A 26,036-nucleotide genomic window follows, 5' to 3' on the forward strand; every position below is an offset into this window, starting at 1 on the left:
GAGCGACAGACGAGAAGGCCGGACAAAATCCTCGGGGTCCTCAACTGACCTCCTCCGAATAGTGGTAGCCCTGCGAGACGGATTCTCTGAGCCAAGCAGAGTCGCATGCATGCGAGCCACTTGGCTTCTTGATAATGCTTGACCTGCGGCATAGCTAACGAGGTCGACAGAACAGCAGCATCGCCAAGAGTCGCTATGGAGCGAGGTGCATCGGCAGGTTTGATCAATCTTGGAACGGTTCGGACTGAGTCGGCGACCACTTGTTAGCGCCTGCTCGTAATTTTGGAGTTGCAACGACTTGAAAGCAGCAAGGCACAAAGCGAGGCACCAATGCAAGGCCGAAGTTAGTAGTGCGCATGGCAGCAATGGTAATTACCGTTTGGGTAGGTATGTTCATGAGATTGCATAGCCTAGAGCATTGGCGTTGAGACAGAAGTCGGCCGTATTGCTGAATGGGTGAGTGGCCCATATTGCACCGTGAAGATAGGCGCTGCCGAGAATCGGGTCTTTTCAAGCATAGCTGTGGGCAGGCGGGAAGGCAGGCAGATCAAAGCTTCTCTGGCAACCGAGGCTCGAAATGTGGAACCAAAGTAAGATCGCAACTCCCCATGACAGGAGTAGACGGCAGCATTTCTGCAAGTGAGATTCTTCTTCTTGTGCATGAGCCATCGGCCCATCGGCGGGGCGGCGGCAGTCCGAGCTGAAGAGAGCGGCGAAAGGGATCGCCACGGTGGATAAGATTTGATCCATCCTGCACCACAACAGAAGTCGTTTTTGGGATTGCACACGACGGCAAAGTACACTTGGAATCCCACCTTTTCCTATAATTGGCATGCAGCATCGTGGGACCCACGATGGGTAAAGTTAGGCCGAATATTGTGCAACTGCCCGACTGGCAGATTACAATTATGCGCTGCTATCATTATCCTCTGTCTTTCTCTTCCCAAGCGACTTGGACATACAAAGCGTTAGAGGCATAACATGGATTCAAGCATCACGTCTCCGATGCCAATTAATTGCGGGCAGAGGCTGGTGCACTGTCCCGGCAAAACGGCCGATGGTTCTCAACCCGATGATCTCATGTTTTCCCCGCGGTTGGTTGAAGTTGCAGCATTTCAAGCCAATGCTCTCTCTTCATTGACACTTGACTCCAAGAGCAATTGCAGCCGGCTCCTTTCCAACCGATGTTACTGGCTCCCCCGAACGGCTCACCAAGAAATGGCTTCAGGCCAGCCCGAATGGGGGAGCTGCACAGAAGACATTGGCGGGGGTCAGAGATAATGGGTGGAATCTCGATAGAAGGACAATGGAAGGCCTCATATCACTGTGCCGTGCATATGCGCCAGCCGACGTTGGATGCGTCACAGCTCCTCGACCTGCAGCAGACTGCAAGATGCGTTACTTAAATCACGTCTTCGGGCTTCTCGGTGAGCCTTGGCCCCAGGGCTTCTCAACGAGTCGGGAAACCTGCTTTCTTGGGCCAGTCTAATCCCATCCTTCGCCCGTTATTCGGAATCGACTGTGGACAAGCCAGATAAGAGGGCCAATGACCAGTTGCTGGATAATGCCAAAAAATAACATGTCCACCGCTGCAAATTTGAGACATGATGGCCAGCTGTGATTGTGATCGAGGCTCTGCATTTGCTCGGCATTTCTCGTTATGCGTTGAGATTAGGGCGACCTCCTCCAATGGATCTTGGCAGTAGCTGTCGTACAAGGCTGAATGAAGTAGGCCCCCTCCTTCCATCCACGATGACAGCATATAGTCCAGGATCACGCCTGCGTCTGCCTCGAGGCTCGCCATCACATAGGCTGCAGTCAGAACCCACCCAATATTTCGTGCGCCGAAGTAGTATTTTTGCTAATTTGGTAGGGTTGCAATGGTATCTCCACGCAAAAAGCCAAGCCCATCCTTGCCGGTATACATCTAAATGCGGTCGGGGTCAGATGAACCAGAAATAGCTTCGGAAGCTAGTTGCAAGTTGTCAACTCTTCGCCGCCGGCATACGATGGACTTTTGGGACAAGATCCATTCTCACATGCTGAAGTGCGCTGTGCCCATGCCAACAAGCTCAGGTTTCACCGAAACGGGGCAGCCTAACGACTCAGTTGAGTTGCTTTTCTTCGTATGAACTTGGCTGCCCAGCGTCCTGGGACTGTCCTCCGTGCTCATGAACCCACTTCAGACCAATGCAATACAGTTTTTTTGACCCTGGAATGTCCGATACCAGAATCCAGGGAACACTGAATAGGCGGGTCCAGTGCCCGTATTGACATAACGTACCGCTATTATGGACAGGCCTGCCGATGTATCAAGCCTTGAAGTCCGTTCGTTGATGCAAGTAATGGAGTAATGGCACCCAACGTTCCTCAATAGCCGTGTGACCCGATTTCCTCTTTCATTTTGCTATATAGTACTAACGTTGACTAATAGAGATTTAAATGATATAGGTACTCCATTACTCATGTCATGATCGGTGGTTGATTCCAATTAAATATTGGCAAATTTGGCGCCGCTTCAACACAGGCCAACCATATCCCAGCATCCTACTTGTGCTTTCGGAAGCCTGAACTCTAATAAGACGGAGAACAGGCTATTCTAAACCTGGAGTCATGAAATTCTTGCACATGAGTGCACAACGCTGAACGAACACGGATAATAATACCAAATGTGAAAGGTTTCATGCCCCGAAAAAATACGATGGATAGCGGCCCTAGAACCCATGGTTAGCGGTTTGCACACTTGAGCTCCAGACAGTGACAATCCCAGAAGCGCGCTAGCTTGGCACAGAGTATCCTTGATAGCGCTCTGCTCTTTCCCCCGCTAATAACGTCCCTCGTCCCCTGCCAAGTTCAAAAGCTCAACTTGCTGGTTTAAGTCGTCTCCTCGCGATGGAGCCAGGCGCTTGCTTCTTCGACTTTTTCAACCGAACCGCACGAAGTGCAAATAAATCCGCCATTGAGAATGCTCGGGTGACGACATACCACCGCGCTCCCAAGGCGTCCCCCAGATGAGGCCGGACTGCTCAAAAGTTCACGCAATTTCTGATGGCCCGACCTCACTTCGACAGGTGAGCTCGAGCCTTGGCACATCCCATTTGATCTGACCAATTCAAATCGTCAAGCCACTCGCCGGACCTCTGTTCGCGAATCAAAGCACCCTGTTACACCCGCACGGCTCCGAGACCCCCCCCCCACCCCCCAAAAAAAAAAAAAAAAAAAAAAAAAAAAACCTCAACCCGAGCCTCCCCCGTGGCGGCATGAACCAGATGCCAGCAATAGGCGACGGCGGTTGTGTGCCAGTGCATCTTCATCGAGTGACCGCCCCAGACAAGGCCCCGCTACTTTCTCAGTGTCATCCATGACCCTGCTCAACCTAGTTCTGTTCTCAATACCACGTCTATGTACCTGCTCCCCTTCCCTGCAGGTGACCGTCGTTGGTCTAGCACCCCCTACTTGGCCCCGGCCGAGCTAGCGTGCTAGGGTATATCCCGCTGATCTCTAAGGTGTTGTTCCACTTACTCGTCGAAGTCGCTCCCCTCCATGATGGACCATGATCCCCCATCGCGCACCTCTCCCGTCTGCTATTGCACTGGCTGTCCCTACCCCCCAGCAAATGCTATCGCCTCCCTGTCCTTGCGAACCAAAGGCGGCAGACCTTGAGCAGGAAATGGCCCTTGCTCGTCCGATGTACTTGGGTTGTACATCATACACCCACCATGTACCCTTCATAGGAGCTGGCGGGATGGCGTCGCTTGGAGAGGGCCCCTCTTAATAGAGCACGTCTCGACTTATATCCACCTCGTCTTCATTCGTTCTCCGTCATCTGCTCCGCTTGTACGCCAACGACCTCTTGCTTTGGCATTCCAGCTTTTCCATATTAATCCCATTTACCCACGCCAGTCAAAGGTTGTCTCTTTGATGGCTAGAGGTCTCAGACCGTGTCGTGCTTAGAATACGAACTTCGTCCTGTGTGTGCGCGCCTTCCTCGAAAGAGCATCGCATCAGAGCCTCCGCTACTGTAGCTACTATAGTCCATACTTGAAACATGACGGTCAACGTACCACCACAACCCAAGGATACGCAGGCTGCCCGCAAACGTCGCAGACGGGCACCTGCTGGAGGAGCTGCAGACGACTGCTTCGCCTGCATCAAGAGGAACGCAAAGTGCGATCGGCGGCGGCCGTACTGCTCCCAGTGCCTCGAGGTCGGGAACGAGTGCTCGGGCTACAAGACGCAGTTGACGTGGGGAGTGGGTGTTGCGAGTCGCGGCAAGCTTCGTGGTCTCTCCCTACCCATAGCAAAGTCACCACCCGTTGCTGTTGCTCCCGTTGGCAAGAAGACGGTCTCTCGATCAAAAGCAAATTCGAGCGCCATATCCCACTGGGGCGATCACGATGAGGGGTCTCGGCGGGGTCACCGGGACGATGTCGAGATTCACTCTGTCCCGACGACACCATTCGCGACATACAACGAGTTCCCTCGGTTTTCCCAGGGCGAGATGACACCGGCAGCGACGTCGACACGGTGGAATCCGTATGGCACAAGCTTGTCGGCCCATCATGACCATCCCCCGAAAATACACAGACTCAACACGTCCTTGGGCCACTTTCCTGTGCTTGGGGATGCGCTCTCCTCCTCGGTCGACTCGCTTAGTGACGTCGAGTATACATTGTCGCCCATGACCCATTCCTTTCCCAGGGAGGACCTCCCTTTTATGCACAGCCCGAGTCTCATGTATGAAAGCTATACTGGCCACAACTCCCCTGTCCCGCAAAGTCCTGCGTCTGCCATCATGATCGACCAGCGAGCGCCGACGTCATGTCCCGGCCTGATATATGCGCCGTCAGAGCATGGCTCGAGCCTCAGCTCTCGCCAAGATGTCTTCGAATCTCAGATTCCTGGGCCTAGGCTGCTTGCAGACTGCGACACTCTCAGTGAGCCTTCCCGCTCGTCACCACGTGTTGAATCCGGCTTACCTTGAAATCCAGGTGTGCCGGATGGCGACTCGTACAGCACGAGCCCGAACTCCACCAGCCCCTACTGGATGCCTTCCGTCCCGAGAGACGACGACGCCACCCCGCATGTGCTGGATCAAGCTGCAAGCGCGCCGTCTGCGCCTTATGAAGGGCACTCATTACAAGTTAGCTCCGATCTCATTGCTAAGATGCCCTTCTTTATGGACTACTACGAGAACATCATGTGTCCGTCCATGGTTCTCATCGACGGTCCCAACAATCCTTTCAGGGATCACATCCTGCGACTGGCCTCCAGTAGTCGCAGTCTGCAGCATGCCATCTGCGCCCTGTCCGCCTGTAATTTGAGGATGAAAAGAAGACTGAGCCTCGGGCAACACAACAGAGATTCACCCGAAATTTTCAAGTCTGAGCAGGCGGAAGCTCAGCCCGACGATCTTCCCCTATCGGAAGAGTATCAGCACCGCAACCTTGCTGTTCACCTCCTGAACCAGCAACTCAACGACCCCGCCAAATCCTGCCACGACTCAGTCTTGGCCACCATACTTCTCCTGTCTCACTACCGCATGGTTGAGTCTGGAGTTGCCAAATTCCAGACTCAGTTTGCCGGCGTCAAGAAAATTCTTGCCATGCGGGATTCCGCTCCGTATCAAGCTTCCAGCGAGTCTTCGTGGATGGAAGCCATTTTCACCTACTTTGACGCAATATCAGCTAGCATCAATGATCGAGAAGCTCAGTTGAACCACTCATTCTACGGCGTATCGGGTGATGCACACCTGCTTCCGCCAGGGGCTGAGAACTGGATCGGATGCGACAGAGAATTATTCAAGACAATTACCAAACTTGGGCGCTTGAACCTTCTCTCTCAGCTTCGGCCGGTGCAGAGCGCCGTACCCACTCCCGCTGGGCGAGTCGGAACTCCACCCTCATCATCCCCGCTGAAGTCGCCGTTGGCAAATTCGTTCCAACCGAACTCGCGGCTTGGTGATTTCTTCAGCATGGCGCATCGGTTCGATGGCAATGGTTTCGCGACACAGCTGGATGAAGAAGAGATGTTTTCCTCTGGGCTTTGCTCCTCGCCGTCTTACGATGATCACCGCTCAACGTTTTGGCGGGAATGGAAAGACGCCCGGATGGCCCTACAGAACTGGGAATTTGAGCCTCAACGGCTGCTGGCGTCATTGCCCACCAACTCCACGTCCAATGAGATCCGTGACCTCGGATCTCTCTCAGAGGCGTTTCGTTACGCAGCACTGCTGTACACGGAACGTCTCGCATCACCCAATGTCTCCTCGAATCACAACAATTTCCGCAACCTGGTGAGCCAGGTAGTCTACTACGCCACTTCACTTGAAGCTGGCAGCAGCGCCGAGAAATTTCTCCTGTGGCCGTTGTTCGTTGCCGGGAGCGAGTGTGTGAACGAGCTGCAACAGAACATTGTGCGCAACAAATGCCACGAGATTATGTCCAGGTCCGGTTACATGAACAACTTATCGGCCATTGAAGTGCTTGAGCGCCTGTGGGCTGGCGAGTACCGCGACAGTTTCGAGATGAGCCCCGGCAGCAAGCTGAGTCTGCGGCGAGGCCCATTCAACTGGACGAAATGTATTGGAGGGCCTGGCATTGATGTGGAGTGGATCATGTTTTGATATTTGAATGTAATATTTCAATACCCAGGCCCCACGTACTTATACACGGACACGCACAGGTATAAAAACGGCTTTCGGGCATAGGAACGGAGTCATCGGGCTCCCTTTTTTTCTTTCTTGCCATTTGTACTTATATATCTTTCTTACGGCATGTGTTTCTACGGGTTACGGATGATGGGTATGACGGCGATCGGGAATCTCTGTTTAGAGGTCATTCTAGGCTTGCAACACGAGGAGCTGGATCCTCTGGGTTCAATCGAGCATATATGGCAGAGCTTCAGCAATAAAGTCACGTACGGACAACACAGCCGGACTGAATATCACGCTTGCAGAGCCTTTCTAGCAAATTTGTCGCCGTATCTAAAGTGATCCATTCTCATCCTTCAAGCACAGGAGCTGGGTTAGAAGAAGCGTCATCAAGACCAGCAGGATTCAGAACGACCCGCTTGCACGTCACTTGTATACGGAAGTCCGTTGATCCACTCTACCGAGACGCCGTCTGACGCAGAATCACAAGAGGACAGGAAATAGACGAGCGAACCACAGACCTTCCTTCACCCCTACTAGAATCCTTGCCTTGTCCATGACCGATAACAATCGATAACGCTTAAACTGCACGAGACCCCACCACCAGGTATTGTTCAAGTATATTGTTACTGACCTCACTTTCTCTTCATCCTTCTCGCTAAACCCCCCGCCCCTTCCCCAACAGGGATTGCTTCCCCCCAGCACGCAGAAGCGAACTCTTCGTCAGCGTGACAAACACGCCGTTGTCGATCGCCACCTTTAAATCTGTATTATTGCCTAGGTAACGTAATATTCAGAAGGGATATCTCTCGAGGTTCGAGTAGATGTTAGGGAGAGCATCCACTTACTCCCGGTTCCTGCAAATGCATACGATCCCTGATGCCCTGATGCCCTAGCAGATAGCACATCATCGACAAGTGGACAGGACAAGCACCAGATGGGAATAATAACCAAACAATTCCATCTCATTCGTCTGCATGAACGAGGGATGCCAAATCTGACATCCGCATTACCCGTGCCGCTGGTCAGCAGCAGCATCAACGGGGCAGACCTCACCACCCTTCCTTCTCACCAACCCCAGCTGACGTGGGGAAATGAAGGATTGCAGCAGCAGCAGCAGCAGGAGGAAGCACCTGCATCATTGTCGGACATTCTGCAGCACGACCATCTAAGGTTTGACTTGGTTTCCCTTGACGCCGCGGTACACCAAACACCTGGGTTTTTCCTCTAACTAATAACAAGCCTTCTGCGCTAATCTCGCTACAACACCGACCCCTTCAGTCTAGTGTAGTAAAGCTCTGGCAGGAAGCGGATATTTGTATAAAAAGTATAAAATAGTTACATTCACAAGAACGTAACAAGGCTAAGGACTCCACCCACTATGCACAATCGGAACATGCCCGCCCCCGGCAACGGTTAAGACTTAAGTTGAGAAAACCGGTGGGGCTTTGGTATGGATTAGTTCGGGTCACTCTCCGAACGATCGTCGTTGAGGAGCTCCAGAACGACCTAGACACGCCTACTGCTGCCATTGCGAAGACATTATACGTCGTTCAGGCAGGCGACTCCGATGCGTAGATGGAGAACTGTTGATAAAAATATGTCCGGTCCATGCAATAACACCTTAATTTCATGCATAGGCTTTTCCAGATCACAAATACCTTACCTGAGCTTCGTTCCTTTTTTTGCGTCCGGCCAAATCGTCGGTTGGATGTGTTGTAGTGATCATCCTGCGCCACACACGCATGCACACACTCACATTCACACTAACACCATCACACCTCTTTCCTGCGATATTGCTTTCTGCAGCGCTTCTAGAACAGCTGTCGTCTTTAGATGACGATGCTGCGGACACCGAGACACCGAGACGAAAAAGCAAGGGATGCCGAGGCGGGCGAAGAAGCTAAAGACGGCCACGAGAAGCCGCTGGCACTCCGGGGGTTATCAACGACAGGCAGGTTACTTTTCTGCCCCGTTTGTTCGGATTACACTTCCTCAGTTCGCCAGCAGATGCATATATAGCGCGGAGTACTTGCATACTTGAGGAAAGAAAAGGCTGCTGCTGCAGGATCCTGGGTAGAGTCCCGCCCCGCTATGTGTGTACCTTAAGTACCTACCAACTGCTGCAGGCACAGGGTATGATGGTGGTATGGATGGTATGGATACTGGTGATGAGCTCCTGGGGCTTGCAAGGCGAGCTGTTGCTTTGAGCATTGTGAACCTCTCAAACCCACCGGGGTGTATGGACAGGGAGCGTAGAGTGGTCACGTACTCCGAAGGTTATCGTCGGGGGGATTGAGATTGTCGATTGTCGATTGTGAGCTTGGCGTCTCTATATTAGCGGAGCCTATGAGCACGTGACTGCTATTGATTGACTATCCTGATATTACATCGATATAGCGGGTCCCGGCACACACGTGCTGATTATGATAAGCAGCTCTAATCTTATCTAATCAGAGCGGGCGGAAATTTAGAAATTTTGGACAGGCGCTTGAGAGCTTCATATGAACTGGGACAGTCCAATCAACCAACAGTCTCTTTACAAGAACAATCCACAAAACTCCCCCAAATACCAATTGCCGAACTGAGAAAGTTGGGCAATTTGCGACAAGTCCTCATACAAACCAACATTCTCAGAAGTCCACAAGCACGACAATACACAATGGGCCGCGACCTCCAAAAGCGCAAAGCGCGCTCCTCGCGCCCGACAACCAAACAACCCTCCTCGAACCGCCCCAAACGCATCCCCAACCCGCTCGGTAACGACATAATCGCACGTAACTGGGACAAGAACCTCACAACAGCGCAGAACTACCGGCGTCTAGGCCTCATCTCGCACCTGAAAGCGCCCACGGGCGGCATCGAACCAGGCCTGCGCATCCACGGCGCCACACAGAAGACCAAGGGCAAAGGTCAGGGCATGAGCACGAGCACCAAGCCCGTGGACCCGTTCGCCATTAAGCCCGCGGGGGCCGAGACCCTATTCCGCGAGGCGCGGGTGGAGCGGGATGAGGAGGGGAAGATCGTTAGAGTGATTGATTTCGGAAGAAAAGAACCGAAGCCAAATCCACTGAATGATCCGTTAAACGATTTGGATACGGATCCCGAGGATGAGATGAACGATGACGGGGAGACGTGGGGTGGAATTGATGGCGAGGGCGAAGAGACGACGGAGGTGGTGAAGGCGCTCGAGGCGGAGGCGAATCGGCCCGTGGAGAGGAAGGTGAGAGGGTTGAGTGCAAGGGAGAAGGAGTGGTTGGAGAGCTTGATTGAGAGGCACGGCGAGGATACGAGGGCTATGTTTAGGGATAGGAGGCTGAATCCCATGCAGCAGACTGAGGCGGATATTGCGAGGAGGATTAGAAAGTTGAAGGGTGGGTCATGATGGAGTCGGCTGGCGTGGCTGGATGTCTGCGAATGACAAGTCCAGTGGGCCTACTGATGCATGAGATGGCGTTGGGAATTTATTTGATACAATGTGCGTTAGTCAATATATTGGCTAGCTGTCAAGGCCACTAGACGGGCTGTATAAGCCATGCTCACTGTTTCGGTACAGACTGTCGGGTCCCGAGTATTGGGAGCTATATTCGTACTACGAAGATGCGTGGGGAAGAACCGCCGCATTGCGCCCCGGGGATTCCTAGATACACTAGTTCGTGCCTGGATGCCGGGTACTCCTCTATTCCTGGGGCCACATTTGCCCTCACATACACTAGGAAAAGCCCTGGTGTCGCTCTACTCGCTGCGAACCTTGTCGCTGAAGGAGCTCTGCGAATGCAAAAATTTTCAACAATTGCGTGCTGTGTCATGTCAGGGCGGGAGGGCAAACCCAAGATACTGTTCCTTTCAGCAGCCACAAGTTAAGGCGGCCAAGAAACCTGTGTCGCCTATCATACGAACCCCAGAGACTGCTCATCATACCGTGTCGCCACCGTTTGAAGGTTACGAGCATACAGCGGATATTTGTGGATTGCTACTGCGCAGCTACAGAGTAGCTACAAGGTAGGTTCGCTAGGTGAAAGAGTAATAGAATGTAGTAGTTGGTTATTTTTGTGTATTGTAATAGTGTACATATTTTCCCAAAGTCTATGTAGAGGGGAATTAGGCCCTTTACTGATAGATATAGGTTCTTTGTCAGTTTGGTTCTTTTATTATAGTGAAAGCCAGTTTCTTTATTAAGATAGAATTTGTTACTCTTGTCTATCCTCTAAATTCCAGGTAGAATAGAGGGCTTCCTTCTGTTCCCTGGTAATCCTTCATCGTCGTATAACCTCACTATTCAAAAGTGTGGACTGCCTTTGTGGCAATGATGACAAGGCACGATCCTTCCTATGACTATGTCTTAGTGGTCTTCTAGATTTAAAGTTAACAACATACTGATGGAGAAAAATCGACTAAACGCATGACTGTCGCCTGCTTCCCATATAAATCTGGGCCTTCAAGATGCCTTGGCATCGAGCGACCTTGATATCTCAGTTACCAACGCTTTGCATACTACAATACCTGTGCAATGTACTGCTTGTTAGCCCAACATTACACAATGTTTATGCCACAATAGTATCACCTCCCTATCTCACCATCCACCATCACCTGGACACGCCACTAGAAGAACGTTATATTCCGTTGATATTCCAGTTGTCATGAACACTATGATGCTACATCGTATTTAAATCTGGCATATTCTCGTGGGAAGCAAAAATATCCGGAACGCCAGTCTCCAATAACGTTACAAGCTGTATGTTTGGTAGAGCCATCCTGGATCCTCATAGCCTGTATAGCTTCAGCCGGTCCTACGCTCCCCAACCCTCATGGCCTAAATCGCAAGTAGCTTTCCCCCCTAGATCTGGATCGCCCAATCCCAAACCCACACTTCAGTATAGTCTTTTAAAAGCAGGCTATTCATACTCATCGTAGGGCCTCTGTGGGGTACCCCTTTTCAAGCGGTCTGGCCATCTGCTCCAATGAACCAACATACTACAGTATAGAAGCATGTTTTAGTGCAGTGTTCGGTCATAGTTGGCAACCGGGAAGTGCGCCGGACTATCACTGTACTCCGGCCCAGTAGCAGGTGGCGCGTAGAGTTGAGGAGCGGCATCAGGTGCGGAGCCGTAGCCAGAGCTGTACGGGTCATTGAGCGGCGACGGGGTACCGTGCGCGCGGTAGCTGCCGTCGAACGGGGTTTCCGAGGGAGGAGCCGGCGACACGCTGTGTGGCCGATACTCGGTCTCGCTGTCGAACATGGGGCGCGAGCTCTGAGAGCCGTACGCATCAGCATTGTAGGGGGTGTCGTGATCGTCGGGATCGTGGTCATCTACGTTGATTCGGGCGTACGACTCCTCGTCGTGGGGCGCCATCGAAAACGCTGCCTTATCTGGGTCGATGTTCTCGTGCGGCTTGCCCGCGCCAAGCTTGTCGTAGCCCGGGAGGCTTCCGTTGAACTGGTAGTACTTCACCGTGTAGAGGCTGAGGAAGGAAGTGCCGGCCCAAAAGACGATCTGGAAGAACGCTGTGCCGACGATGGCCTTGGATACCTTGCAGCCCTTGCCGCAGGAGTTAGCCGTGTTGTATGCTGCTTGGCTGGCAAAGCCTGAGAGCCAGAAGATGGCGAAAACGACGTCAACTACCGCCATGGCGTGGGGTTGAGCAAGCCTTCGTGTTCGCTCGAATCGGGGGGTCATGACTAGGAAGATCCAGGCAGGTACGGACAGGAAGCACTGTTCAGATGAACCGTGGTCAGCAATTTGCGAACAGAAAAGCACATTCCTTGTACAAGTTGTCGCCCACTTACCAGCCCAAATGTCCAGCCATTGTTGCTGTTTATCTTTGCGTTTTCCGACTTGAATAGTATGATCTCGAGGATAAATATCACGAAGCCACATATGATCTGCATTATGTGGAGGCCGAGCTTGACGCCAGGGACGTAGTCGACGTCCCATTCCTTATCCAAAAGCCCCATCTCGTCGGCTTTGAGGGGTTTGTTCTCAGTGTGCGATCCGGAAAGTAAGAGTTATTTTCCTTGCTAAAGTGGCAGAGATGCCAGACAATGTTGATGGTTGTTCTCCGGCACAGGCGAGTCTCGTTAGGGGGCTGACGTCGGGTGCCCAGATAGCACAGGTGACAACGGGACAGTTTTCAATAGAAGGCTGAACGCCGATCGCGTTCGATGCAGCTGTTCCCGTGCAAGGTGGAAGTGGTGAAAGGTTTGCGACGCCAAAAAGAGGTCAAAATCAAGAGCAGAGGAAGAGAAAAACTAGAAAGCCAATGGATTGATATATTTGGGCGCTATGCAATCAACATAATACAGGTAGATACTTGAGGCAGGGGGCCAAGGAGTCCGAGAAATTTCATGAATCAAGGCTTAGATGGTTGGCTGAATCGCTCCAAACACGCGTAAGAGCCCGCTCCAGTGTTTTTTTAGGCTCAGCCATGCTCTTGGAGACGTTTCGCAGGGCAATATAGTGGCGCAGCGCTTGAGCATGGCTTGGACCTAACTGCGCTGGCCAGTCAGACGACGCTGAGAGCCAGCAGCTGAGGCGAGAGCAACTCTGGAATCTGCCGTGGCTGAAGGCGATTTGTAGACCGTCCAAAGCTCCAAATCCTCCAAGTGTAGTGCCATCTTGGGACAATGCCGGACAATTTTATCCTGCGTTCTGTTTCAAGGATGGCCAAAACCCGCCCCGCCTATACCCAATATCCACATCCCTCTGATTGTTGTTCTTTTCCAAGCGATTGGCCTGCCGATGAGTTCAGCTTGCCAGCTTCAGTGCGCTTGCCAGATGATATATGTGCCGTTCGTCATGGCAACCAAAACACGACGACAATGGAGGACCCCGGCCAGAACTCGGACCGTCTGGTGTGTGTCGAGTTGCGTTACCGGTCCACAAGTTGACGTACACCGCATCCGCTGCCAGAGCTGCATCCGATCTGGATTCGTGCCAACCTGCCAAACCTGACAGCGAACCTGAAGTTGTTAAAGCGAGCACTCTGCCATCCATCACAGATACCATCCTGCGCAGTAAGGAACAAGCGCTGCAAACTCCGCCCAACCTGACTTGACCAAGTGGCTCAATTGAGTTTCACGGATCTCAAAGATACGCCGGCCATGTCCGTCCATCATCGGACCCGATTCGTAGATCAAGTTGGAGGCCGGTCATTGGCTGCGGCTTGCAGATGTCATCATCCGCCAGGGAAAGGGAGGCACCTTTTTACGGGTTAGTGCAATTGATCTCGTAATCATGCTATGTATCGCTGTGAATCACGAATCATACAAATCGAGACGCCACTTATCTCCCTTCGTCTTTCACCTAGAAATATCACCCTTCGCTTTTTTGGTTTCTCCCAGTCGAACTGTTCGTTGGAGTGCCCTGAGTCCGATCATAGTGATCGGGGGTTCATTCCAATTGTTTGCTGCAGAACCAGTTTGAGGCATTGTTGAGCTGGACAGACGGTAGGCGTGGGAACCTTCAAAGTCAGCTTTGGTCGGGAATTTGTGTGTGAAGGCATCTACGCCGTTCTGTTGCTCCGGAAGCAACACTGGGGTCAAAATGACAATGGACGATTCTTCGGACGGCTCCACTTCTACAGCGCGGGAACGAGAGGTGCTGGTGGCCGGAAACCAAAACGTGCTTAACGAGTCAACGCCGCTATTGCAGGGCCAGAACAAGAATGTGATCCCAGCCGAGCGACCTGAGACGGGAGGCAACGACGATGAGCAGACGGTCATTGTCGAGGAGGTTGTAGGAGCTAAGCTGTGGCTCATCTTGTTTACTGGCTGGGTGGGAGTCTTTCTCGGCGCCATCGATGCCTCCATCATCGCAACCCTCTCGGCCCCGATATCCAGCGAGTTCAAGTCTTTGAGTCTCGTATCATGGCTGGCGACTGCCTACCTGATAGCAAACGCTGCGTGCCAGCCGATATCCGGGCGACTGACCGACATATTCGGTCGAGGGCCGGGTCTCGTTTTCAGCAACATATTCTTCGCTGCCGGTAATCTTATCTGCGGCCTCGCTCAGAGCGAGAGAGTCATGATATTCGGGAGGGTGATCGCGGGTATCGGCGGCGGCGGCCTCATGAGCATCACGACATTTCTAGGTACGGACTTGGTGCCGCTGCGCAAACGAGGCATTATTCAGGGCATTGGAAACATCTGCTACGGCTCCGGAGCCATGCTGGGCGGTGTTTTTGGAGGACTGATAAACGATTACACCAGCCACGGATGGCGGCTCGCGTTTCTGATCCAGGTCCCTCCGGTTCTCGTCTCTGCGTGTCTCGTCGCCTATCTGGTCAGGATCCCGCCCAAGATCTCGCAGAAGTCCTATCTCGCACGCATCGATTTTGTGGGCGCCTTCTTGATCATCGTCTTCCTCGTATTTCTACTATTGGGTTTGAATGCTGGCGGGAACTTGGTTCCCTGGGTTCATCCCCTCCCGCTTACGACGATTCCGTTATCTATCGTTGCGTTGGTTGGATTCGTCCTGTGGGAAGCTAGAGCGGCGCAGCCCGTCATTCCTGTGCGACTCCTTACGCACCGGACTGTCTTCACATCATGCTTTACTAACCTCTTTTGTACCATGGTATGTAACTCGAGCCACTATATGACCCTTTCTTTCATCCAAGTAGCCACAAGCGTAGACTTACAATCTTCTGCGAACCCCTTGATTTTGGACATGCTTATCATCCCCAAGTTCTCTTAATGTGCCGTTGTACTGACCCCCTATCCTCCAGGCCAACATGATGACCCTCTTCTACGTTCCCATCTATCTCCAGGTCCGCGGAGGCACCGCCACACAAGCCGGCCTCGTTATCCTCTTCGCCCCGATCGGCGTGTCTATCTGCTCCATCGGGAGCGGCTACCTGATGAAGAAGACAGGCCGCTACGTCGGTCTCGGCATACTCGCCCTGCTGCTCCAGCTCGCATCCGTAATCATTCTCACGACGCTGGACGAGACGAGCCCGCCATGGAAACTGAGGCTCTCCTTCTTCTTGCTCGGTGCCGGCTACGGCTCCATGCTCACCATTACGCTGATCGCTTGCCTCTCGGCCGTCGACCACTCGCAACAGGCGCCGATCACCTCGGCTACATACGCATTCCGGTCTGTAGGCGGGACGGTTGGGATAACCATCGCATCCGCTGTGTACCAGAACGTGCTTAAGACGGAGCTGTGGGAGCGATTTGGCGATTTGCCCGGGGCGGCGGAGGAGATTGGCAGGATTAGGGATGATTTGGATGAGCTGAAGCACTTGCCGGTGGGGTGGGACGTCGCCGAGGTCATTGCGGCTTTCATGGAGGCTTTCCGCAGCGTGTGGTTTACTATGCTGGGTCTTGTGCTTCTGGGGCTGGTTTTTGTCAGTTTGATGAAGCAGCATACCCTGCATTCGAATTTGGCTAGGAGTGAAAGAAACTGAGTATGCCTTGTTGGGAGAGGCACTGGTGGTGTATGCACAAAGCTGGGCTGCTTGACTGGCATCATTGCTCGCAATCAAGCCTGCGTGCTTGGAACTTTTCAGGGTCGTATACCACAGAAGTTTGAAGGAAGCCATGCGTAGGGGGCACCCGGCCGGGTGGAGGGGTTGCTGAGATAGATTCATAAATACGTTTGAAAAGACAAACTTGCCCGCACCCGTCCCTAATTGGTAAACCAAAAAGGCTCTCTATTTCCCAGCATTAATTTTCAAGAGAAGTCCCATAACACGTTCATCTCTTCTTTTACGAGTACACCTCAAAACGGTACAAAGACAAGACATCCTGAGAACATCTCCGGTGAGTCCCCAAATATAAATTCAAAAGGTCGTAGATATTTATATATAGAGGTGCTTACAGCACGGTAACTCCTGCAGTAGCCCCTGCAGACAACTGCTGAACCCATGTAAGGATGACCATGGCGGGGCGAGTACTTCAGTTGCGCGTATACGAGCGTATACACCTCACGAGTTGTAACAGGTATTTTTGTGTGTCTGTTGTCAAAGCGAGAGCGAGTGACTTTAAGCTGTGAAAAGGTGCCAATCTGGAATACAAAGCGAAACTGGTTCGGATGTGGTACCTTACTACCTAGCTTAGGTATATTGCAAATAATAATCAAAGTATTGGTGAAAGTCAAGTTCTTCTACATCTTCATTGCGACTTCAGGTCGACAGTATACCCGCTGACTTTTAATAGCAACGCGTAACAAGGGAGGCAAGGCGGAGTTCGTAGCTTTGGTTGTAATCCAACCTGGTCCGCATTTCCTATATTTTCACATGCTTTGAGGCTGACTTAGACTGGTGAATTAATCTGGTACCTAGCAGCTTTTGACACCCATCAGGTACACCATGACCATACGCACCATGTGAAGTTACAGTCTGTAGTCAATCTCCCACTACCCTGTTTTCAGCAATGGGAGCAGGGCGACTTCGGGGCATACTTTCTATTCTCTCGCGTAGTCAAACTTTACATTATTCCCTGTTGCATGTGACAACACGTATTCAGACCATAACTAGTAATTTACCGGTAGAGATTGGACAAATCACTTCATTTTCTCACGTGTGAGATTGCCCATGCAAGTCTCCGGCGAAGCGGGTGGCCGCATCACGGTGGTCAGTATCAAGTACCAAGCCTCCTCTATCCGCTGAATGTGATGAAATCGTTCAACCCTGTCGCTGGTATGATGACGCAAATTATCCGATAAACAGGTCCCAATAGGTCCTGATGATAAGCCACCTGCAATAGCACGAATAATACAGCCTTTCCTAGTGAGTTCCGAGGACGGCAATAGGGCCAATCTACCCATGCCCAATCCTCTAGTTATCAAATATTGTTTGTAATAGGTATTTTTCACTCCTTCGTGAACATGCAGCGCCATAGTTCTGTTGTGGTATTTGTCCTGAACTCTACTCAAGCCGTTTGTATCTACCAGACACGGTTTGAGACACTGCTTCAGTCCACTTACTTACCTTGTACATAAAGCATTGCAGCATATAATCGGTCCCAGATATTCTGCTGGAAGTTTTGAGACCAGAACCAAGACGATACGGACTGTGTCAACATCGGTATTGTGGTTCTCACACCGGACGAGGAGACATTCAGGGGCTTGTCTGGGTGGGTGGAACGGGAGGGGTCGTTGATGGTGGGAATCAGTAGATTTTAGATGTCTGCCGCCGCCATTGTATACTGCATACCAGACACAGTTGCTGACCTCTTGCCCTTGTCGAATAGGAGCTACGCGTAGCACATGGAGATGCACCGAGTCTACTGCATGTGCATCCCCGCGGTTCTGAGATACCGCGATGAGCACAAAGTTCCATCTCCTGGCTCCGATCACCACGCACTAACCAAAACCTCGTTACAGGTTCTCCACTTCATCAGCAAAGACAAGCACAGGAACTTTGAGGAAGGCGCGGTGGACCTTGGTGATAATAAGGCTGCTTACTTGCATCTGTACGCAGACACGGTGAAAAAATGGGGGGAGGTTTGGCCGGAGGCAAAGGCTCAGTTCATAATGCAATATTGGTGGATGCTTCTTACGCACTTGCAAAATGTGGCATTGCCGGTACAGAAGTGAAAAGGAAAGAGGGGCCAGCTGGAGGTGGCCCGGCTGTTGTTGTGTGAAGATGTAGCTTCAGTATTGCTCAAGAAAAATAACTGAACCGTAGTAGAATGACAGCGCGTGCCCCTGAAATGATTGAGAACCCAGAAACCTCATAAATCATTCTCTCAGTAGCCCACCCTCGGCTCAGAACCCAATCCCCCTCATGACAAGAACTCTGGCATAACATAACAACAAGTAGGCTTCCTCGTCAACCCATCGAAAGACGCGTACCGACTCAACCTCTCCTCCAACTTCGGAAACCGAAAACTAACCACCAACACCGCCAAAATGATCCTCAACTCCAGCAACGCAATCTTCTTCCCAAAACAGCCCCTCGGCCCCGCCGAGAAAGGCAAACTCGGCCCAGCCTCAGGATCAAACTCCCCATCTTCATCCAGCCACCGCTCAGGAGAGAACACATTCTGCGGCATCGCAGGATCCCACTCCCACTTCCGCTCATCTTCGAGTTGAAAAATCGTCTTGCGACCACTCCGCACCCGCGCCTTTTCAGCCACCTCCCGTATTTCGGGGGACTCATACGACGGACCTGCCGTAACTAGCAAGATGGGCGTTCCCGCCGGGACGCGATGGCCCAGGATCTCCGTATCCATGACGGCCTCACGGAACGAGATAGGCCCCGAGCGCGAAATACGGAGGACTTCGGCGATGGTTGCTTCCAAGTAGGGGAGCTGCGTTGTGGTAATGTCCTTCGCTGAGGGGAGGTTCTCCATGGAGCATCCCGGGAAAGCCCTCCTGAGCGCGGCGCGAAGCCGTGTCTGCGCTTCTTGGTTGTCGGCGAGATACTTCAGCGCCCAGCCTATACTAGATGCTGTAGTTTCATGCCCTGTGATCAAGAGCTCTAAGAGCTCGTCGTGGAGGGCTTCATCTGTGTGGCCGGGTGGCGCTTCCTTGAGGTGTTCCTGATGAAGGACTTGGTCGAGGCCGCAGTGAGATTTGGATGAAGGGGTGTCATTGAGCTGCTGCTGGCGCTGGCGCGCTTGAGAAATGGCGTTGGTGAGGTGCTTGCTGAGTACGCTTCGTGCTTTTGTGTACGCGGGCGTGTAGTTGGAGATCCAGATATTCAGACGCGGACTCACGCCCTGCATGATCCAGTCCTGGCTCGCCAGGATCGTTCTGAAGGCACGGTAGGAAGGTGGGTACGTCACCCGACCGAACGATGCCACCGCACCCTTCTTATTTTTGTGCGCAGGCTTACCGCTGCGGGTAAACGTCTGCAAACCCCTAATCTGCGCGTCCAGAAGCCCCAGGTTCATCCCCATGGCCATAGCCCCCATGGCATCCAGGGTAGTCTGCCTCACATCCTCAGCCGCCTCAAATGCCAACCCGGGCGCCAAACCCCTTTTCACATCCCACAGCTGCACGAGCTGGCACATAACCGCATGAAAATGCGGCGCAGCCACCTCCGTCAGAAACCTAGGCGATAAAATACTATTCCAAAGCCTACGCTGCTGTCTGAAGACCGAGTCGGTGCGCATGCCGATCGTAGCCTTGGGAATAACATTGAAGAAATCCCGCATCATGCTCGCCCGATCAATCTCCCGCAGACGCCGGGTGGTAATACTTTCGATTTCCTTTATGTCCGCCACGATGACGACAGGTTTCTTGATCGAGAAGGATGGGATGAAGACCTGCACGACGGGGGAGCAGTGCTTGACGCATTGTAGTGAAAGCCAGTCGAACACCTCTCCTGTTAGAGTATTGTGCATTCCTACATCTTGGAAATCTCCCCACGGCTGCCATAAGGCTAATGTGTTGTAGGGAATGCCTGGGAGGGGTTTTGGGACAACGAGGACGCGAAGGACAACGCTAAGGATGAGAATGACAAGGAGAACTGCTAGTATGGCAAATAGCATCGTAGGTAGCTTGCGGCTTATTCTGACTTGGCGAAGGGGACGGAAAGCTGATGCCACGTCAGCGGAAGCGGAAAGATTGCGTCTTACTTAAATATACCGATGGGATTCAAGCCTCGGCGATCATATCCCCATCAACGCGCATCGCCGCTGTGTGCTGCAGCCTGCGGTACCACCCTGCCTCATTGAACTATTTGAGAAAGGATCAGAGAAACCCAGGCCATGCAGTCGTATCATTGGGTCCATATTGCCACCCATTGCTTATCCCAGAAGCCCCGATGCTATACGCCAATCGGAAGCTCCAGACTTCAACCTGGGGCATGCTCCTGGGGTGGTCGAACGATGTGCTTAGTATTCCAACGATTTCAAGTGGCCTGCAATAAGTATTGAGCAATATCTAAAACCTCGTTAGTCCTCGTTATAGCGCCGACTCCTTGATCAACAGTGCTCCCAGAAACGTGTCTCGTATTATTCTCATATTCACGTAGCAAGCCATACACAAAAACTCCAGCTTCCCCGACCATTATCTACCAATGAACCATCATCGTTATCATCAAGCTCCCAGGTCATAGGATATGCATTTAGTCGTCCTGAAGTTATAGACAAACGCATATCTGCTGCCACCTTTCGTCTCTGACATGTTTCGCCACGTCAACAACATATCGTGGATCTCGCCCATGTACTTGCGCTCCGTCATGTTGACCGACTGCTCCGCCTTGCGCCAGCTCTCGGCATCCGACAAGGCTGTGGCGTCAATGAGATCCAGCACAATGTCTGATGCCTCCACAGCAGCGATGGGTCCATAGCGGAAGCTCTGCAACAGAGCTGCCGCGTTGACTTGAGCCTGTTCCACCACTATATGACGGTTGAACTTTTTAGACCGTGTATTTCCGACTAGGATCCGGACCTCTTGTTCTGGGTTAGGCGGGATTACGCCTTTCTCTAGAGCCGCTGCAGTGCTGCTTGCGTCCGTTTGCCGCACTGTGAGTTGGCGGTCACGTTCGCGCAGTTCAGCGCGCAACCAAGAGATGAGTTGCGTGGTAGGCACCTCGACATCTGCCACGTCTTTGCGACCCATGGTCTTGATTTTCAAGACTCCGTCTTGTTTGACAATAATGATCCATGAATATGATTCGTCTCGGTTCCTCGTCATCAAATCATCAGGCGACCGCGAGTCGCGAGCTAACTCTGCACGGATATCATGCAACCACAGCGTCTGGAGGATTTCCACCCCGGCACTACGGAGCATTCCCGTATCAAAGCTCGCAACAAGGATATCGCACTGGAATAAAATCAGTAAATCAAACATGAAGCGGTTTGTGGGAAACAGGAACCCTACCCTCTTGGCGTTAAACATATTATGGACTTCTTCAGATTTCTTCAGAAACGCCTTTCCGGTAGTCTTTGGTATCCTGGCAAGCTTCTCCCAGGATAGACTGAACCCTACAGCATGGCGTTGTTCAGACTGACTGCCAATCTTAGGCCGATGCTCTCTGATCAAGTTGTCGTATCGGCCTCCGGCAGCGAAGACATCTCTGAACTTCTTATCGTAGACACACTGAAAAAGGATTCCACCAAGGAAGAAGTCTTCTCTGAAGCTACTGAGAGGGTTTATATAAATCTTGCTGTGCACTCCAAAACGCTTCGTAAAGGTGATGACCTCCTTGAGGTGGGCGAGCGTGGATTGTGCCTTCTCGTACACGCGGCTCCCCTCGAACAAGGATTTCAGTCTCAAGAAGGCCTTCGTGGGGAGATCTGCCAGGCACAGTGAGCTTCTGTGGACAGATCAAGCAGATGTTCTTGTGTGGTTTTCAACGTACCTCTAAAATCAAACCTCTGCAGTTCATCGATGCTTGTGACTGACAGCCCCATAAGCCGCAGCTCGGCTCGAATCTTCTGCCAGCCCCAGTGATGGATGTTGAGTTTGCTAAGGATATCGGCTGCTTGTTTCCGCAGACTGAGGTCCACATCACAAAGATCGAATATAAGCTGTAGAAGGTCGGAGTGGCCAACGTGAAAGCACATTTGGGTGAGAGAGGGGAAAGCATCGACTATTTCGTCCAGGACTTTAATCACCTCGGCTTCCTTCAATGCAAGGTCCAAAGTGTCCGTAGAGACTATATCGAAGCCGACTTCGCCAAACATCAGAGGTTGACTACCATTTTGTCGGTCTCGATAGATGCTGCCGAATGTGAAAGATTTTGTGACAACGGATGAGCCAGATTGTTTCGCCAGGATTCTGGCATGGCCAAGCATAAGGTCGTACGGCAGCTGCACGATCCCGCCATTTCGGTCTAACAACTGAACGACATTCTGAGTATAGTGCGAGGATAGCGGGTATAGAGGATTCCTGTTTGCTTCGACGGCACCGTGGCGGCGAAAGATGGTTATGAGTTCGTCCTTGACAACCCCTTGGTACAGGAGTTCAGTCGGCGTTGGATTTGGTGCTGACATGTCCCACGCGTAGTCCTTCGACTTGTCTATTCTTTTCGAGAACATAGATGCCACTAGTTTGGAGTAGTGCGGAGAAGAAGGATCGGAAATGTCTGCAAGGGCCCGCTGTATACTTTCGCTCTCCATGAGTATGGGTAACTTGTCGCCGCGCAGCAATTCTGAACTCGAAGGACGATCCTTGGGATTATGTGTGACTAGTGACATCACAATATCTACTTGTACCTTATCGTGAGGCTTGAAGTCGGCTGGAAGACGGGGTGGCTTTCCTCGGAGATCTTTCAGGACATTGAACCGCTCGTGCCCCAGCATGGGCTTGTAGGACATCTCGAAGAAAATGATTCCAAGAGCATACATCTCGATTATTGTCAGCCAAAAACTTCCGAGTTGGTTAGCCAAATCTTGAGAGACTTACATCGACTTTGCGGGCATCGTCCAGGCTACCAGGTTGCTCCAGCTCAGGGGCGAGATAAGTTGCAGTCCCCACGTTACTCAGTTCATTTGACTCGGGAGGCGCTGGTACGCCATTGACCGTGGTGATGTAGCCGCTCGTTGCCAGTCCAAAGTCGCCTATCTTGGCATGCGCCACTCCATCCGTACCGCGACTGATGAATATGTTTTCGGGTTTGAGATCTCGGTGGACGACGTTGTTCAGGCCATGAATGTGAACCAACCCTTCTAGGATCTCCCGAAACAAACGCCAAATTTCGTCTGTGTTCTCGTACAAGTTTTGCAAGATAAGGTCCCGCAGAGTCTGCAGTTTCGATATTAGCAATGGGTATACAGCAACAGATTAATGGGGACACAAGCGACTAATGTATATCAGCGGAAACGTCGACACAAGCGGCAATGGCTGGTGCCTCTTTCAAGACCAAGCCATCGCCCTTCAAAGCTTCATGCCCTTGTAGTAACACGAAATCGGACGGAAAACATACCCTCTTCTCGCAGTATTCCATGAGGATATACAATACGTTCCTAAAACTGCTTTGTGTGTGGCCTCGCAAGCGTTTCGGCGCCGCAGGCAACTGCTGTCTCACAACGGAGTCAATTGAGAGGCTGGAACCACCTTCTTCGTCCTCGGACTCATTTTCATCGTCCTCATCTTCTTCTTCGTCGTCATCCTCCTCCTCTTCCTCCTCCTCCTCGTCGTCGTCGTCGTCGTCGTCGTCGGACTCCTCGTATCCAAACTCGATACCAGCGTTCGCCGACGACATGAAATCCAAGCCTCCAGTACTAGTGCCAAACTGGACGATTCCTTCGGAGCCTGTTTCGGACTCCTCAGTGATGATCCCCTCGGTGGATGTTTCACCGTCGGTATCAGATACATCAGAAACTCTCTCTGTCCAGGCATCATAATATCGAACGATAGCAGGATGGCTGAGTTGTGATAGTGTCAAGACTTCTTTCAGAATCGTGGTGAGACTTTTCGAGGCGCGCTGGGTGATCTTCTTGATTGCATAAGTCTGACCATCGATCTTCTTACGGACCTTGACTACTTCGCCGAAGCCACCTTTGCCCAGGCGACCTTCTTCGTAAAACTCATTCCTAAATCTAGAATAAGATGACGCTAGAGTAGTAGAATCTAGCCGTCTTCTGAATGTATGAAGGAGGGAACTCATAGAATGAGAGGGAGACAATGTGTCGAAAGAGTCTTCCGCGAGGACAGGTGCATCGGTAGCCAGGAACTCGCTTGATCGCAAGTCCAGGGCTCGAGGCCGACGACTTGCATCCGCCTTGAAGAACTTCGCGACGAGCTCCTGCAAAGAGCTAGATAGGGATAGTGTCTCCATGAGCGCTGCAGGCGACTGATACTTTTCAAAGACATCCAGCCCAAAGATCATTTGCAGGAAAACAACACCAAAGTCCCAAATGTCTGTCTTTTGATTGACTGGGCCAGAGTTGTTGGCAACCTCGGGTGGGAGCCAATAAGCAGACCTTGCCGAGTTCAAGGATGAAATGGTTCGGGATTTACGGCATATTGCGTGCAACTCCCGTTGGTATGATGCATCAGCCAGCTTGGGTACGACATGTCCTGATCCTTCTCTAAACAGAAGAATATTACCGGGGTGAATGTCTTCGTGGATTAGGCCTTGGCTATGTAAATATCCCAACGCAGAAAGAAGATCTGTGGTCCACGAGCGGACTTTACCAATGGCTATTTGGCCAGTGAGGTCCAGGAGTTCGTCAAGTGGGCCTTTGTCAGCTAGGGGTGTGAGCACTCGTACGATGCGATCCGGCGACGCCTCATTATCTCGAGTGTCTCGATCAATGCGAAAGTCGAGCAACTCAAGAATATTCCGGTGCGCGAGCTTCTTGACCGAGTTGAGCTTGGTTTCCAGAGACACCAATTGCTTCTTGAATTGCGAAGATGGGTTCAGATCGAAGCGCAACTCAAACTCCTTGAGTGCCAGCGTTGGACAGTCTTGGCTATTCATCAGAATTGGTCGCACCGTGAATGTTGTCGCGACTAATCCTTGACGATACTCTGTTTTGCCCACAACCGTATTGAAGAAAAGATCGTTCCCTGCGGAGTCCGTGATGCGGCATGGTTGATCAAAGAAGACCTTGCTGACCTCGGACTCCTGCGAGTCTTCTAAGTATTGCTTGGCCATTGTTTGTTGTTTGGTCTTTTTCCTCGACTCCTTTTCCTTGGTGCGCTGTCGTTTCAGCTCTTCCTGGATCATGTTCTGCATGAGCCGTTCCTCCTCTTCGGTTGCCTCCATTTTCTTTCGCTCAGTCTCAGCCTGCTGTTGCTCAACTTGCCTGGCCAACTCTGCTTCATGAAGCGCTTGTTCTTCAGCCAGAGACGGCAATACCAAACCTTGCGCCTTAGCTTGAGCAGCCGCATCCAGGATTTCTTGAATTCCCAAGGCTAGTTCGTGTATCATGGGCTCGACGTCCTGCTGCGCAGCGAGAACCTTGGGCTTGGTCTCAATGAACTTCTTCACCTTGAATAAGGTTGATTCACCCAGGTTGCCGTCATCTTTAAGACTCAGAAGCGGGGCTGACTTTGGATAAGTCGCCGTAAAGACCACCCCAAGAGTAATGCTCAAATCTTCGTCAGGTAGAGATTTGATGCGTATGTCAAAAGAAGGTTCAGACCGCTGCCAGGCCGTATTTGCTGCCTTATGCTCATGGAAATCATCGCCATATATGGCTTGCAACACCATAATCTCTTCTTGCTGGATGTCGGTATACTGCGTCTTGGAAATCGCCTCCGAGCTGGTGGGCTTGTTCAGCCCAAAATAACTTGACTCATCATTGCTCCTTGTGTGCTGCAAAGGTGCCTTCAAGGGACCTGGGCTTTTCCACGGCGGCATCTTGACGGTTTAGTGTCGTTCGAAAGGAGTAAAGGCGAACGAATGAAGACCACAGCCAAAGCCGTGGATCATTTACCGGGAATCTACCATATTGCAGATTTAAAGTGGTATTATCAATAGTTATGGTATAAGGAAGAGAGGTTCAAGAACACCTAGACCGACCATCAATGAATAGTGG

The 26,036-nt window shown here is 51.8% G+C and overlaps 6 protein-coding genes across 6 annotated transcripts; 3 read left to right on the plus strand and 3 right to left on the minus strand.

The window, feature by feature from the left end:
• Window positions 1-4,048: 4,048 nt before the first annotated feature.
• On the plus strand, window positions 4,049-6,625 carry BCR38DRAFT_331272 (fungal-specific transcription factor domain-containing protein; the record flags this gene model as incomplete). Its single annotated transcript, XM_040855039.1, has 2 exons — window positions 4,049-4,937; window positions 4,992-6,625. The coding sequence occupies 2 exons, from the start codon at window positions 4,049-4,051 to the stop codon at window positions 6,623-6,625; spliced, it is 2,523 nt and encodes an 840-aa protein (XP_040720734.1).
• Window positions 6,626-9,120: 2,495 nt separating this feature from the next.
• On the plus strand, window positions 9,121-10,430 carry BCR38DRAFT_416032 (ribosome biogenesis protein Nop16). Its single transcript, XM_040859076.1, has one exon. The coding sequence runs from the start codon at window positions 9,315-9,317 to the stop codon at window positions 10,035-10,037; it is 723 nt and encodes a 240-aa protein (XP_040720735.1). The 5' UTR covers window positions 9,121-9,314; the 3' UTR covers window positions 10,038-10,430.
• A 1,216-nt stretch (window positions 10,431-11,646) lies between these two features.
• Window positions 11,647-12,608, minus strand: BCR38DRAFT_404264 (uncharacterized protein; the record flags this gene model as incomplete). The annotated part of the gene is made up of 2 exons (XM_040857830.1): window positions 11,647-12,366; window positions 12,441-12,608. 2 exons carry the CDS (start codon window positions 12,606-12,608, stop codon window positions 11,647-11,649), a joined length of 888 nt encoding a protein of 295 aa, XP_040720736.1.
• Window positions 12,609-14,202: 1,594 nt separating this feature from the next.
• Window positions 14,203-16,057, plus strand: BCR38DRAFT_331551 (major facilitator superfamily transporter; the record flags this gene model as incomplete). The annotated part of the gene is made up of 2 exons (XM_040855066.1): window positions 14,203-15,225; window positions 15,377-16,057. The coding sequence occupies 2 exons, from the start codon at window positions 14,203-14,205 to the stop codon at window positions 16,055-16,057; spliced, it is 1,704 nt and encodes a 567-aa protein (XP_040720737.1).
• Window positions 16,058-18,005: 1,948 nt separating this feature from the next.
• On the minus strand, window positions 18,006-20,418 carry BCR38DRAFT_416034 (cytochrome P450). The gene has a single exon (XM_040859077.1). The coding sequence runs from the start codon at window positions 20,088-20,090 to the stop codon at window positions 18,378-18,380; it is 1,713 nt and encodes a 570-aa protein (XP_040720738.1). The 5' UTR covers window positions 20,091-20,418; the 3' UTR covers window positions 18,006-18,377.
• Window positions 20,419-20,640: 222 nt separating this feature from the next.
• BCR38DRAFT_404267 (serine/threonine-protein kinase gcn2) lies at window positions 20,641-25,858 on the minus strand (the record flags this gene model as incomplete). The annotated part of the gene is made up of 5 exons (XM_040857831.1): window positions 20,641-21,369; window positions 21,427-21,842; window positions 21,908-22,895; window positions 22,954-23,292; window positions 23,474-25,858. 5 exons carry the CDS (start codon window positions 25,856-25,858, stop codon window positions 20,641-20,643), a joined length of 4,857 nt encoding a protein of 1,618 aa, XP_040720739.1.
• Between the last annotated feature and the right edge of the window lie 178 nt (window positions 25,859-26,036).

This window comes from Pseudomassariella vexata (genome assembly GCF_002105095.1).
Source record: "Pseudomassariella vexata strain CBS 129021 chromosome Unknown BCR38scaffold_1, whole genome shotgun sequence".
NCBI classification, from domain to species: domain Eukaryota; kingdom Fungi; phylum Ascomycota; class Sordariomycetes; order Amphisphaeriales; family Pseudomassariaceae; genus Pseudomassariella; species Pseudomassariella vexata.